Genomic DNA, 12,677 nt, shown 5'->3' with positions numbered 1-12,677 from the left:
TACATATTTATTTGTTAGGCAATAATTGTCATTATTACTAGTCTTTTTTTTTGTATGGAAGCATGTTTCATATTATTGGTCTAGTGGTATACAAAATTATATATAAGTATGGCTGATAACTGTATGTAAAACATTCCTGGTAAAAAAAAAAAAGATGTCAGATGGTATAAACTGTTGCAAAATGGATCTGGTTAAATGTGTTGCAGTAAAATATCTTTCATCCTGTCTCATTGACAGCTCATAATGCACAGAGCCAATTATCCAATTACTGGTGAAAATTAAAATAATCTTTTTCTTGTTTATTGTATCCACTTAAAAATTCAAAGTGCAGGAAGCTATAAATTGTCCCAAGTTTTGCATGAAAGTGGGAGATGGTAAATTGCTCTTTTTATCATATTTATCATTATCTTGTAAATGTCAAAGAAATTGTTTGTGAAATTATGCTCTGGGTAATAGAAGAGGAGATTGGAATATTCTATTTTCTTGTAAAATTTTTCAAAATAAGGTAGCTGGAACTGGTAATAACTTAAAGAGAAAATGTTTTAAAATGTTACCAATGAATTTTAATTATTGTCATTCTGATATTTAAAAAATGGTATATGATAGGGCTGAAACAATACGCCCCCTCCATGATACAGTACATATTGCGATACTTGTGTCACAATTCAATAAAAAAGAAACAAATCATAAGGTTAAAGAAAACATGTATTCAGATTTCAGAAGGCAAGTAAAAGGTGGTGATACAATAAAGAGCACTCCTTGTGCTTCTGTAGATTAAAAGAGCACTTTGTTTGTGTCAATACTAGCAATGGCAGCCTGCTCTGAAACTTTCTCCGTCACAATTTTCTCCCTCGTGTGTGTCAAACTATCAAAATGAGGTCGAACCCGAACTATTTCAAGGAGTAACCAAACCCTATTATAAAAAAATGTACCGAACCAAAAATCGAGATGGTGAATCAAACATTGAACTGAGCAGTAATGCTGAACAATATCGATATTTCGGGGAATCGTTTCAGCCCTAGTATATGAATATACAAGGATCATTCTAAAAATATGTAGACAATGTTGCATTCTAAAAATATTTAGACAATGTTGCTTTTCATTATATTATTTTACAGAAATTCAAGATCAACACCTTATTATATGTAAAATCAATTATTTTGTCATTGTGTGTCGTTTTATTCCATTTGATCAAATGGAACTCACGATACTTGAATTTAAAATCAATAAGTTGTCACCACAGAGCCCACTTGACAATATTGTATAGCCAAAAACAACGTCATGACATTTTCTAAAAAATGTCGCCCTCTACTTTTCACCTTTGGTCATTAACGCATAACCCAGTATTTAAAAATGTTTCTTATACTACTTGACACTCAGTATACCAATAATTGTTTAAGAAGCATGTGTTAATTTGTCAGTGTTATCAGTTTTTTTTTTACCAAGTTACTCTGCTTTCATAAGTTGCACAATAGTTAAGCACCCATAGCTTCCATAACATTTCATTTTTGTACTACTGTAAATCATTTATTATTGGCGAGAACTTTATTTTCATATATTTATGCGAGGTGCTCTGCTTGCAAAAATTTCAGTCTCGCATAGAATTGTATTAATGAAGATTATGTAGAACTTTAACCAGAATTCATGAAAATTTTGTCTCGCTTATAAATTAATGCTATATTACTATCTCGCAAAATATAAGGTGTTGCTAAATTATGGTGATTTACAGTAACTTTCTGACCATATTTTTACTGATAATCCATTTCCTCTCAGACCCTCTAATGTCCAATACATGGCCTCTTACCATTAATACATAAATGCATGACTCACTTTTGATATAATTAGTGCTTCCTCCAGCATTTTAAAGGTTTATTTTGGAGTTTCCCAGGTGCAACATAAAATTGTATTGCTACTCACTGCTCAGTGTCGTCCTACGTCATCTTTCTCTTGCTTTTTCAATGAGGACTACCTGTCTTTTGCAATTGATTTCTGTTCAACAAAGCAATATATTATGTTGCAATTTGGCATGTGAAATTATGAACTGTACTTAATATAGATTTAACAATATAAATCATACATTGTATTTTTAATGAATTGATAAATTCTAATGTGCTCTGTGACCCTAATTTTGCAGTTTTCATTTTCAAATAATTTTTCTATTTATCATGATCGATATACTGTTGAATCATTTTAATTTGTTGGGGTCAGTGTTTGTAGGTTATCAAAATGTTACTAGTTCATGGGCAGGCCTCTAATTGGCCTTTAAAATTTAGGTGCCAGCTGACACCTTATCCAAAAAAATTAGTCGCCAATGCAAATTTTTAGTTGCCAGACAATTTTTCTAAGGCGCCAACTTTAAAAGTTAAAAGAATATAGGGACCCATGACATGTGTAAGAAAACATGACATGTCCATTGCTATAAATAATTTCCTATTCTTTGAAATTTCTTTTTGCTTTTTCAGAAAAATTGTTAAAAATGTGAAAAATTTCTGGAATTTGACGATCGTCAAATCAATTTAAAATGGTCGCCAATTTGGGGACTTATGGAAATATTTTAGGTGCCATGGTGACTAAATTAGTTGCCAATTAGAGCCCTGATGGGGTTGTAATTTCATGTGTAACTTGTATAACTAAAGATTCAATGAAGTGATATGTTGTAAAAGTTATTATTCATGGGGATGTAATTTTGTGGATAAGGGTGTTGCACAAAATCCATGAACATTGATCCCCCTTAAACAGTGATGATTCCACAGTATTTGATTTTTTGAAAATTCAAATTTATCAGATTTATTGTTAATATATGTCCACCAAATTATGCTTCATAATAGTATGATGTTATAAAATGAAAATATTTAACACACTGTATAAAAGTTTACATATTTTTTGAATGATCCTCTTACTTTTATGTACATCATAAATGCCCCGTAAAATGTTTTAGCTGATATTAAAATAAAAATGTTGCTTTATATCTTGTCCAAGCTTTCATCATGAACATCTGAAACATTAATAATATTATTATAACAGGCTTATATCAACTCTGCTGAAGAGAAGGTAAAAATGGGTGGGGTTTTATAATTTCATCATTCCTGGTTCATTGCTTTCCTTTGGTTTTAGGCAGGGATTTTTCTGTTGGACAGAAACAAAAGTGGGCTCCCATAATGAGCATGATTGTTCTCTCCTAATAAAACCTTGTCATATGACAAGACATAGCAAGCTGTTACTTGCAAGATGAATTACTTGATTAACTAAAATCAATTTATCTTCAAACAGAATGCATGAAATCTTGAAACATAAATGGTGTACTTTTATGATGACTTTTTTATAACACCAACACAGATGTGAACTATGAATGAAATGTTTATTCAGACATTAGAATAGGCACATTACTAGTTAATTTTCTAATTGCATAAGCCCGTGATTCCATTTATCTCCGACTTCCTGTCTTCTACATGTATAACTACAATTAAAAAAAAGAGTAAATGCTTCAAAATGTTTATAAAAATTAATGTTTTTAAAAATGTGTGAATCTGTACAAAAAATAAGTGATGAAAATGTCACAGGGAATAAAGTTTTCACAAGCTGTTCAACAATAATCAATTTTTATAAAGAAAGATACAGAGATTAAATGTTAACTATTTTTTACTTTATACTTGTTGATATGTTGTTTACTTCTCTTCAAATATTTGCAAGCATGGAAAAACTAAGAAAGTTAATAATCACCATGAACCTTTAAAGCACAGTTTTATACTTAAATTTTTAATAACCATGCCAGAAAAGACAATCGAATTAACCCCCCCCCCCCCCACTAAATATTTCTTCCTTAATGACAGGGTTATTAACATGATTAAAAAATCAGAATCCTCATTTCTGTTGCATGCACATTCAAAAGACTGTACAGTAAAACACACTTATAGTGAACATACTTGTAAATAATGAATTTATGCTGACAGCGAAGTGAATTACATTCCCCATGGCTCTAAAATATATTGTTAACTTACCAGGTACACATATAATGAATACATTTATAACAAAGCACTTTGTTATAAGTGTGTTTAACTATACATTCTTTTTCAATCTACAAAACTGCACTATTTCTATCTGAGCATGGTTATTCTGAACATCAAAAGTAGAAAAAAAACTTTTCTCTTTGTACAGTGTATCTCATTGCAGAATTGATTCCGTTAATGTTTTTTTTTTAATACAGGGAGTTGTGAGTGGTGTGTTATTGGTGACCCCTAATGCTGTCATGTTTGACCCAAATGTATCGGATCCACTTGTTTTGGAACATGGAGCAGAGAGATATGGCGTAGTAGCACCTATGGACATGGTGATCAGCGCAGCCATGTATCACGACATTGCTGCAATGAAGGCCAAAGGTCTATGGTCAGTGAATTAATGCAAGGACCATAATTCTATGCAGTTTAGGTTATTTAAAAATTGCGCAAATATTTCAGATTTTTAACATTCTACTATAAATTAAGTTTGTGTATCTGATAAAAATCCAGGATTTATTTCACTGAAAACTTTGGTTTATTTTTGTAGTGAAGGGGGTAAGAAGCCTGAAGTATACCATGACAAGAGCTGTCCTCTTTTCAAGTCTTGGTGTGAAGGTCATCCAAATTTTGAGGTTGCAAGAGCAGCATCAGATGCTGGATTTATGAGTGACCGATTGACCATCTCTGACAGTGCATCTACTCCTCCCAAAGTCACTCCAAGTCCTCAGTCAGATTCTGCAAGCTTGTGTTCATGTTCTGCTAGTCAAGGAGGAGGAGGCGTGTCAACAACCAACTCCCCAGTAAAAGGTGACAACAGTCAGTCCAGCGCTGTCAGTAACATGTCTGACAGGGATAAAAACACTGATTATCATACTGGTGAATTAGAAATGACATCACCTAACGATTTTGGAGAATTTGTTTCTTCTGAGTCTGATTTGCAAGATTTTGAAAAAGTGAATGGTTCCTCCCCTGGTATTGAATCAAAGAAAAATGGTACAAATAAGTCAAATGATGTTTCATATAATTCTGAAAAAGAGAAAGATTTGATTTCATTTGATACAGAATCCGAGTCTAAGCCCATGTTTTTCAGTGGAAATGAGAGTGATAGGATAAATGACCCTAGCCCAGTCCCTGGGACATCGCCAAAAGAAATGAGAATAGGAAACATTGTGTACCATAATCTCCCTGTGTCAGAAAGTTCTAAAGGGCAGGTAACTGCTAAAGACATAGAAACTGCCAAGGTAGCACTCTCTAAGTTAAGTGTGGAGGAATTTGAACAGCAAAAGTTTCGATCCACTCCTGTAGATATTCCATTAGTTCAGCAGCCTAGCCAATCAGAGAGTAGGTCAGCTTCATTTGGTTCATTTAACGTAGCTCCTCACTTGAATGCTTTTGTTAATTACGCAACAGGATTGTTTAAAACTGGTTCAGAAGTTAAGGACATAGGGGAGGTAACTCATGATAATGAAAAGGGGAAAACTGATATACTGGATATTAAGGGAAAAAGTGACATGATAAAACAGAGATTGAGATCCCTGGGTTCTTCACCTAAAGAGAAGTCGGATCCAATGGGGGCAGATCTTGAAGTGGAGGTGGAGAATGCAGTTAAGCTTGCAGATAAACCTGAGTTATTCCAGTCCTTTGATAGTAAGCTAACTCTTGTCTCTGTAGTTCATAGAATAGAATTCCATGCTAGTGAAAATATTTGTAAAGCTGTCTTGAGATTGAAATTTAAAAATCTGTGCAACTAAAAAATTTTTTTTAACTAATTTGTTTTCTCTTGACTAACTTAACAAGGCTTGGGTAAGTGTTTTGCTTTTCAGAGCTTGGATTTTGTCTTTCTGTAATTTCTTCTTTACTTGGCATTTATTACATATAAAATGCCTTTCATATTGTTTAGATCTCTCCAGATTTTGTTTAGTGACTTGCTAGTTTTTTTGTCCTCTGTAAAATTGTCATTCTTTATTAATTTTTTTTCTAATGTTTGTTTTATGAAAAATCTTTGTTTTGATACATGAATGACAAGACTGCAGAAATGTCATGATAAAAAATGTTTACATGTGTAAAGTTAAAATGACTAGACTTTATGATGTATTTGTGTGTTAGTTGACAATCAAAAGTGTTACTTCTCAGATGACAGCTTGTCAGATTTAATCAAAGGTAACAATTTATCTCCCCTTTTCTCTTCACCACAGTGCAGTATGTTTACACAAAAACAGTGTTTACCCTTTACACAAAATTTTACCTTCCTGTTTATACAGAGCATTACCTTAAAATTTGTTGATAGTCTAGAAGACAATTTTCCAATTTTCGTGCTTAAATCTAAGTTGGCAGTCTACTTAATAATTTTATTCATAGAAGTTAGTGTTCAATGCTAAAATCAAATTTAAAAATAATTGCCCTTATGGTACAGGGTGCGAAAAAAGCACTTGTCCACTTGCCCAGGATTAGTGAAAATTGACCAAGAACAAGTGGATGTTGTAATCTGCTTATCCCTGGTGACGACCAAAATTTTTGGCATGACAATTTCTTCTATTTATATCTGGTGATAATGTCAAGAGAATGAAACAAAAGTAAAGGTACTTTCAGATTTGACAAGAGACTTAGATGCTGAATGAACAGATATCATAATTATGTACATCAGACAAGTTTGAAAAGATAAAGAAAAAACAAGCTTTACTTAGGGCCTTTTTTGGCCCTGCGAATTTCTAAAAAAGTGAAACTGCTTAGTTTAAGTTGACAATGCATTAATTACCATTTTGACCATTGGTGATTGTGTATCTATCAAAAATGACACAATTTTCTGGCTAGTGAATGCATTATGATGTCATGAATTGCGTCATTTTCATCATATCCTGAAAAAATCTACAAAAATGGCCAATCTTTAAAGCTATTTTTCGATATTTCATATAGAGCGCAACCTCTGATCTAAAATATCCAATTATAAAATTATAGAACTGTTTTTGAGGATTACAAAACATGATTTATTTCTTAGATCAAGGAGTGTGCTCATATTATTTTTCTTCTCCGAAAGTACTCAAATATACCTGTTTTCCATAAGATTCAAGAACATTACAATTTCATAAAGCCTGTTTTCCAATACCTGAACTTTCTGGAGAAAATTTTTAATAAGAAATGAAAGCACTAAGTCTATACTTTATCTTCATGTTTGAAATAAAACATGGAATGTTAGTCAATGAATTGGTATATCTACAGGGCCATTTTAAGCATAAAGTGAACCTAGCTCTTTAATCTAAAACAAACTTTATTCTTTATTACTTGGCAAAAAGCAAGTTTTATAAGGAACCAGTAAAATCATCAAGGGGAAAAGTGGATATGATCTCAAACTCATTCCCTGGATCGAGTGGTCACTGAATTTTGTTTCTCACCCTGTGGTATTCTCTTCTATATCAAGACTGGTCATTTGGATAAGAAATACAGTATATAGAAGACTAGCTGTCATATTAGTTTTGCATCTCCTGATTTCACTGTGTGTCTATAATACTTACAACCATGTTTTGTCAGTGATCAATCACTGTTAACCACTGTGTGTGAATTCATGTGGTGTTGTATTTTGTAACAGAGCTTATACAATGCATAAATGTTCAACTTTCATGGAAATACAGTAAGTTTACTAATCTAGCTATTGCAAGATCTATGTTAATGCTGCAATACATAGAAAGCAAACATGCAACTGCATTGATTTCATGCAGGGGAAAAAACTTTCATGTAAAAGTGGGGACCTTTGTATCAATGTATAGTATCTAGGTATTTTGCAGTAGATAAAGGCTATAGAGCATTGCAAGCAAAGAGTAATTTAATAGTCCATGCAGAAATTACTGTATTATAGTATATACTGGCAGCATTGCATTGCAAACAGAAACTGGCATGAGTACATTTTACAATAAAAAATTCCAGTTACATGGTAGAGACTAGTTGCAGAGCACTGCAAATAGTATACAGGGTAAAGTTTACTTGCAGAAACATTTTAGAATTCTTTGTTTTTATGCATGAAAAGTTGATAAAGGACAAGATAGGCTAAGACCCCTTTTTGGCCCCTGGTTTGAGGTATCTCTTAAAATGGTGCAGTACTTCATAATCAAAAACCTTTTGTATCCACATTACAAAATGAGTATAGGTTTTGATATATAAAGTGATATGATACACAGAGGTCACAAAATTGTCAATTTCCAAAGTTTCTTTTTATTCAATTTTCCATTAATTTTAAAGCGCATTTTGGTTCAGAAATCACAGAGCACAATCTTGCCTATCTACCAAATTTGTATATTTCAGGCGTAAGTATCAGACACATCTTGTGTTTAAAAATGTCAGATGAGCAAGCTTGTGCTCTATGTTTCCCAAATTGAAAAGTATCTCAAGTTTTACAAAATTCCATCAGAATGGAGAGAAATTTTAGTAAAATGTTCTACTTTGTCACCCTCATGTGGCTTCCCTGTACAGTTTCAATCAAAATTAATGCTGGTTTTAAAACAAGTTGCATTTAAAGTTCTTAATTGCTAATTATTGCAATTTTAACCGCGTTCTGATTTTTTTTATATCAAATAAGGGGCCATATTCGGCCTTTACCATACCTTGTCCTTTGCATGTTTTATCCCCGTGTTGCATCTTTCAACACATAGCTTGGCTAATATTTGTTATTATGTTTAAAACATGAAGAGAAAGGTTCAGATGTGTTTAGGGCATCAGAAATTGGCAACTCATGCAAGGCTGAAAAACTGCTGCTTTTGCATTAGCAAGAAGAGAGCTCAAAAGGGCCTTTTAAAATAATATATGTCATTCTAGAGTATAACACCAATATGCTTAAAAAAAAACTTGAAGCAAAGGTTGCAGCATGTTTAATTTGTCTTACTAAGGAACATACATGTTATAGATGTTGATATTGTTTTATTTATATACTTGAATCTGATAAGGAATTCAGTATAGTTGGAAAAATGCAATGATTTCTGATTTACAGATATATTACATGCATGTACATGCAAAATACATGTATATTGATAGTGATTATAGAAGGAAATCAAGCTGTCAAACTAAAATCTGTCAGTAAATATGTAATTTCTTTCCCTCTTATTTACATGATTCCCAATGTTTACTTTGTAACAAAATATTTTCTTAGTATAGACTTGCACACTAAGCTGTTCTGACACCCTCCCTCCATTATTTCAGAACTGATTCCCCGCCCCGCTGTTGCTGCAGAGGATCCACCCCTGTACCTCTGTCTACATCTGGGTAAACCTGTCAATAAACATGTCTCTGAGACAGCACCAATCCAAGCCTACACAAAAAAGAAAAAGAAGCCAGAGTACTGGTTCTCCATACCTAGAGAAAAGTAGGTCATTGTGGCTCAGCTCAGGAATAATACATGTCAGAAATCTTCCTAATGTAATAATGGTTAAATCTTATAAAGATAATGCTTGTGAGTCCTCTACCATGTGAAAGTACCTTAAATTTGTGTGATTGGAAATTAATTATTTTTTTGAGCAACATTCTAAGTAGCATACCCTTTTTTACATATTGCTGCTTTAATTAAAGGAAATAAAAACATTTAGGTTATTGTTGAAATGATACATTTATTTTGCCTTGTAGGGTGGATCAGCTTTACGCATTCTTTGTCCAGTGGAAGCCAGAGTTGTATGGGGACGATGAGGAAATTTCTGCGGAGAGGAGGGGCTTTGTTGTCCTTGATGATGACGATAAAGATGACCCGGATGAAATGGAAGTTTTTGAAGAGTACTTTAGCAATGGATTGACTGCTTTACAGAAAGACTGGGAGGTAGGGATGGTGAAAATTGAGTATAGAGTTTCAGAGTTTAGTAGTGGAGGATAGGGGGCTTATAGGACTTCAGGAATGTGGTAAGAATCAAATTAATAGTTACAGACTTCAATTTGTTACATAATGGAGCTGAAAAAAAAGAGAAGGGATAAATTCAGATGCTTTGTGTACCATTGACAGGTATGGAGAGGGTAGATACTTAGTTTTTTGGTGGGAAGTTTGCTTTACAAAATAAAACTGCAGTCTAAATGTTGTATGAAAGGAATATGTAAACACAAAGGAAATAATAACATGCTATGTAAATGAGATCATGTGTTGTGGGAATTGCATTTATAAACAAGGCATGAAAAAAAGGGAGAGAATGAGTACATTTACTTTATTAACAATTATGAGCACAGAGAAGGATGAATAGGGATTTCAGACAATTGTTATTCTGAATCTTCATGCAAAGCATTAGAGGTAATGAAAACACTGTGACTTATGTTTGACTTAATTTTGTTTAGATAATCAGTGCAGAAGAGGCCAACAGGAGGAAGTCCGAAACAGAGGAAACACCGATCTTACCAGAGCTACATGGACAATCCACCATTGTAGATGACTATCACGTACTCATGGTAAGATAAGAAGTCAGAAATCTCTGGGTATCTGTACACTGAATCAGAAATTATTAATGTTTCTAAATTTGAGTTTACCTGGCAGGAACATGAAAAATAAGCTTAGGACTTGAATTTGCTGTGACATGTATGAAATGTAAGATGTATCTTCTGTATTACAGCTCAGTCGACATATGCCGGCCCGGACCATTGGTTACCCCTGGACACTGATCTACAGTACAGAACAGCATGGCTTTAGCCTGAAAACCCTGTACAGAGATATGCAAGGTGTGGACAGCCCTGTCATGCTCCTAGTCAAGGACACTAATGACAATGTAAGTAAACAGTTGTGATGGACATTACATTAAAAAAAAGTATCCTGGTACATGTACCGTACTTAAATGTGCTTACTGCCCTCTGCAATCTTCTGTCCAAATAAAGGTATTATTGGTTCTCTTGTCTTAATTTAGCTAATAGCCGAAAGCCTTGCATAAACTTCATATGTAAAGAATTCCATGTGCAATTCACTTTAGATTTTTACATGTACATGAATTTCACTTGAGTGATGTTTTCACATAAGATACCATTGAAATGTACATTCTTTTGCTTGCGAGAGTCTTGATTTCAATTGCATGAATCTGAGTTATCTTCCTTGTTATTACATGAGATTATTCAGCAGAAGTAGTGTCTAAGACTCTTGTTTATACAAATAACTCATTTTCAAAATGTTAATTGTGCCATTTTCTGTGTTGTATAGATCTTTGGGGCAGTGACATCTTGTGAACTGAAACCAAGTGACCATTTCTACGGAACGGGGGAATCATTTTTATTTACATTCTATCCAGAGTTCAAGGTATGGGAAGATGTCTATGTAAATGTACTCTGTATATACTTATCAGAATAATTCAAAGCAAACAATATTTTAAGAATCTTGTTTTTACATTTACAGTATATTAGTATTGTTATAATATGTGTAGCAATGTATAGATTAATGGCTTTTATCCCAGACATGCTTTTTCCTCAACTTCCCTTTTCCTTAACCAGCTGTCCAATGTATTGGTATATTTTAATAAATATTACCTTTGAATTCATTGCGTTTTATTAATGTTATTTACAGGTATTTAGGTGGACAGGAGACAATAATTTTTTCATCAAAGGCAACCAGGAGAGTCTATCTATAGGGGCCGGCCAGTTAGTATATATATATCTATGCTGATTTCACCAGGTTTGATAAGGGGTTCTTTCTGACTTTCACTGAATTTAGGGATCAGGAATTATCATCCACTGAGGCATTTGTATTTGGAAAAAAAAAATTTGTGAAATAAAGTAATAAAGTACATCTAAGATAAATTAATGGAAAACCAACTTTTAACAAAGGATCATTCCCTCCATATTGTCTACATCTCTATAATTAATAAATTTTGCAAATAAATTCTGAAACGACTGCACCAGAGTTCATAATTACTCTGCCTATATTACACTAGGTATAAGATGATGTCCGTAAACTATGTTCAGATTTTATTCGCGTATCAATTATTGTACATTTAATTAAAAGTCTACTTTCTTTTTCGATAAACAGTTGTGAATAGCAAAAAAGAGAGTAACGTGGTGGTAACGGTTGGCAGATCTAAGTTACTGGTAATTTTTACGGAAAGAAACAACAAGCAATTGTTTAATTATTTGATAAAATGTCAATAATGAATTATTCAATGAAAACTTGATTTAAGTTATACAGATGAAATTTTGATATGATTTCTGATTAAAAAAAAAAATGTACAGATCTTTTTGGCCAGTATCTGATCTGATAGCTTATGGAATTTTCTGGAACATAAGATGGCGTCGAACCCAATGTATAAAGAAAAATGAGGCAATTAACACCACATGAATAAAAAAAAAATGTTTTTGTATGTGAATCCATGGAAATCGTGGTAAAGCAATTGATATCACTATAAGTTGTGAATATATTTTAATATATCAAAAGATAATTAGTCAGTTGTGTTTATAAATTTACCTGTAAAATGTGCATATTTGCCACTGAGAGCATCATGGCAACAAACCCGAAGTACAATTTGTATATCATAGTAATAACTTGCTAAAGAGAAAATATCAAATAATGATTATGGTATTGTTCAAGATGAAGTAAAAGTGGTTCATTCTAATTTTTCAAATTTACTAAAGCTTTTAATAATTTGTGCTTTAATCAATTTTTCTGCATACAGTCTTTTGTATTATGATAATTCATAAGGCAAAGTTGCTAACATGTAAAGAGAAAAAATGTCAATTAGTGAAAGACTGGAG

At 32.8% G+C, this 12,677-nt stretch overlaps 1 protein-coding gene across 3 annotated transcripts in view; it reads left to right on the top strand.

The window, feature by feature from the left end:
- LOC133190192 (oxidation resistance protein 1-like) overlaps positions 1–12,677 on the top strand; it is a 39,286-nt gene that overhangs the window by 24,299 nt on the left and 2,310 nt on the right. For 2 of the 3 annotated variants that reach the window (XM_061325684.1, XM_061325693.1), the window contains exons 8-16: positions 4,205–4,383; positions 4,543–5,642; positions 7,579–7,620; positions 9,180–9,342; positions 9,600–9,786; positions 10,290–10,400; positions 10,562–10,714; positions 11,137–11,232; positions 11,497–11,570. In XM_061325684.1, coding sequence (XP_061181668.1) covers positions 4,205–4,383; positions 4,543–5,642; positions 7,579–7,620; positions 9,180–9,342; positions 9,600–9,786; positions 10,290–10,400; positions 10,562–10,714; positions 11,137–11,232; positions 11,497–11,570 — 2,105 coding nt within the window. The remainder of the gene's footprint in view (positions 1–4,204; positions 4,384–4,542; positions 5,643–7,578; positions 7,621–9,179; positions 9,343–9,599; positions 9,787–10,289; positions 10,401–10,561; positions 10,715–11,136; positions 11,233–11,496; positions 11,571–12,677) is intronic. The other variant, XM_061325701.1, reaches the window with a different exon arrangement.

The sequence above is a fragment of the Saccostrea echinata genome, unplaced genomic scaffold (genome assembly GCF_033153115.1).
Source record: "Saccostrea echinata isolate AGI-Se365-2 ecotype Australia unplaced genomic scaffold, CSIRO_AGI_Sech_v1 ptg000001l, whole genome shotgun sequence".
NCBI classification, from domain to species: Eukaryota; Metazoa; Mollusca; class Bivalvia; order Ostreida; family Ostreidae; genus Saccostrea; species Saccostrea echinata.
The sequence above is the reverse complement of the archived record's forward strand: the minus strand, read 5'-3'. Positions and strand labels throughout refer to the sequence as shown.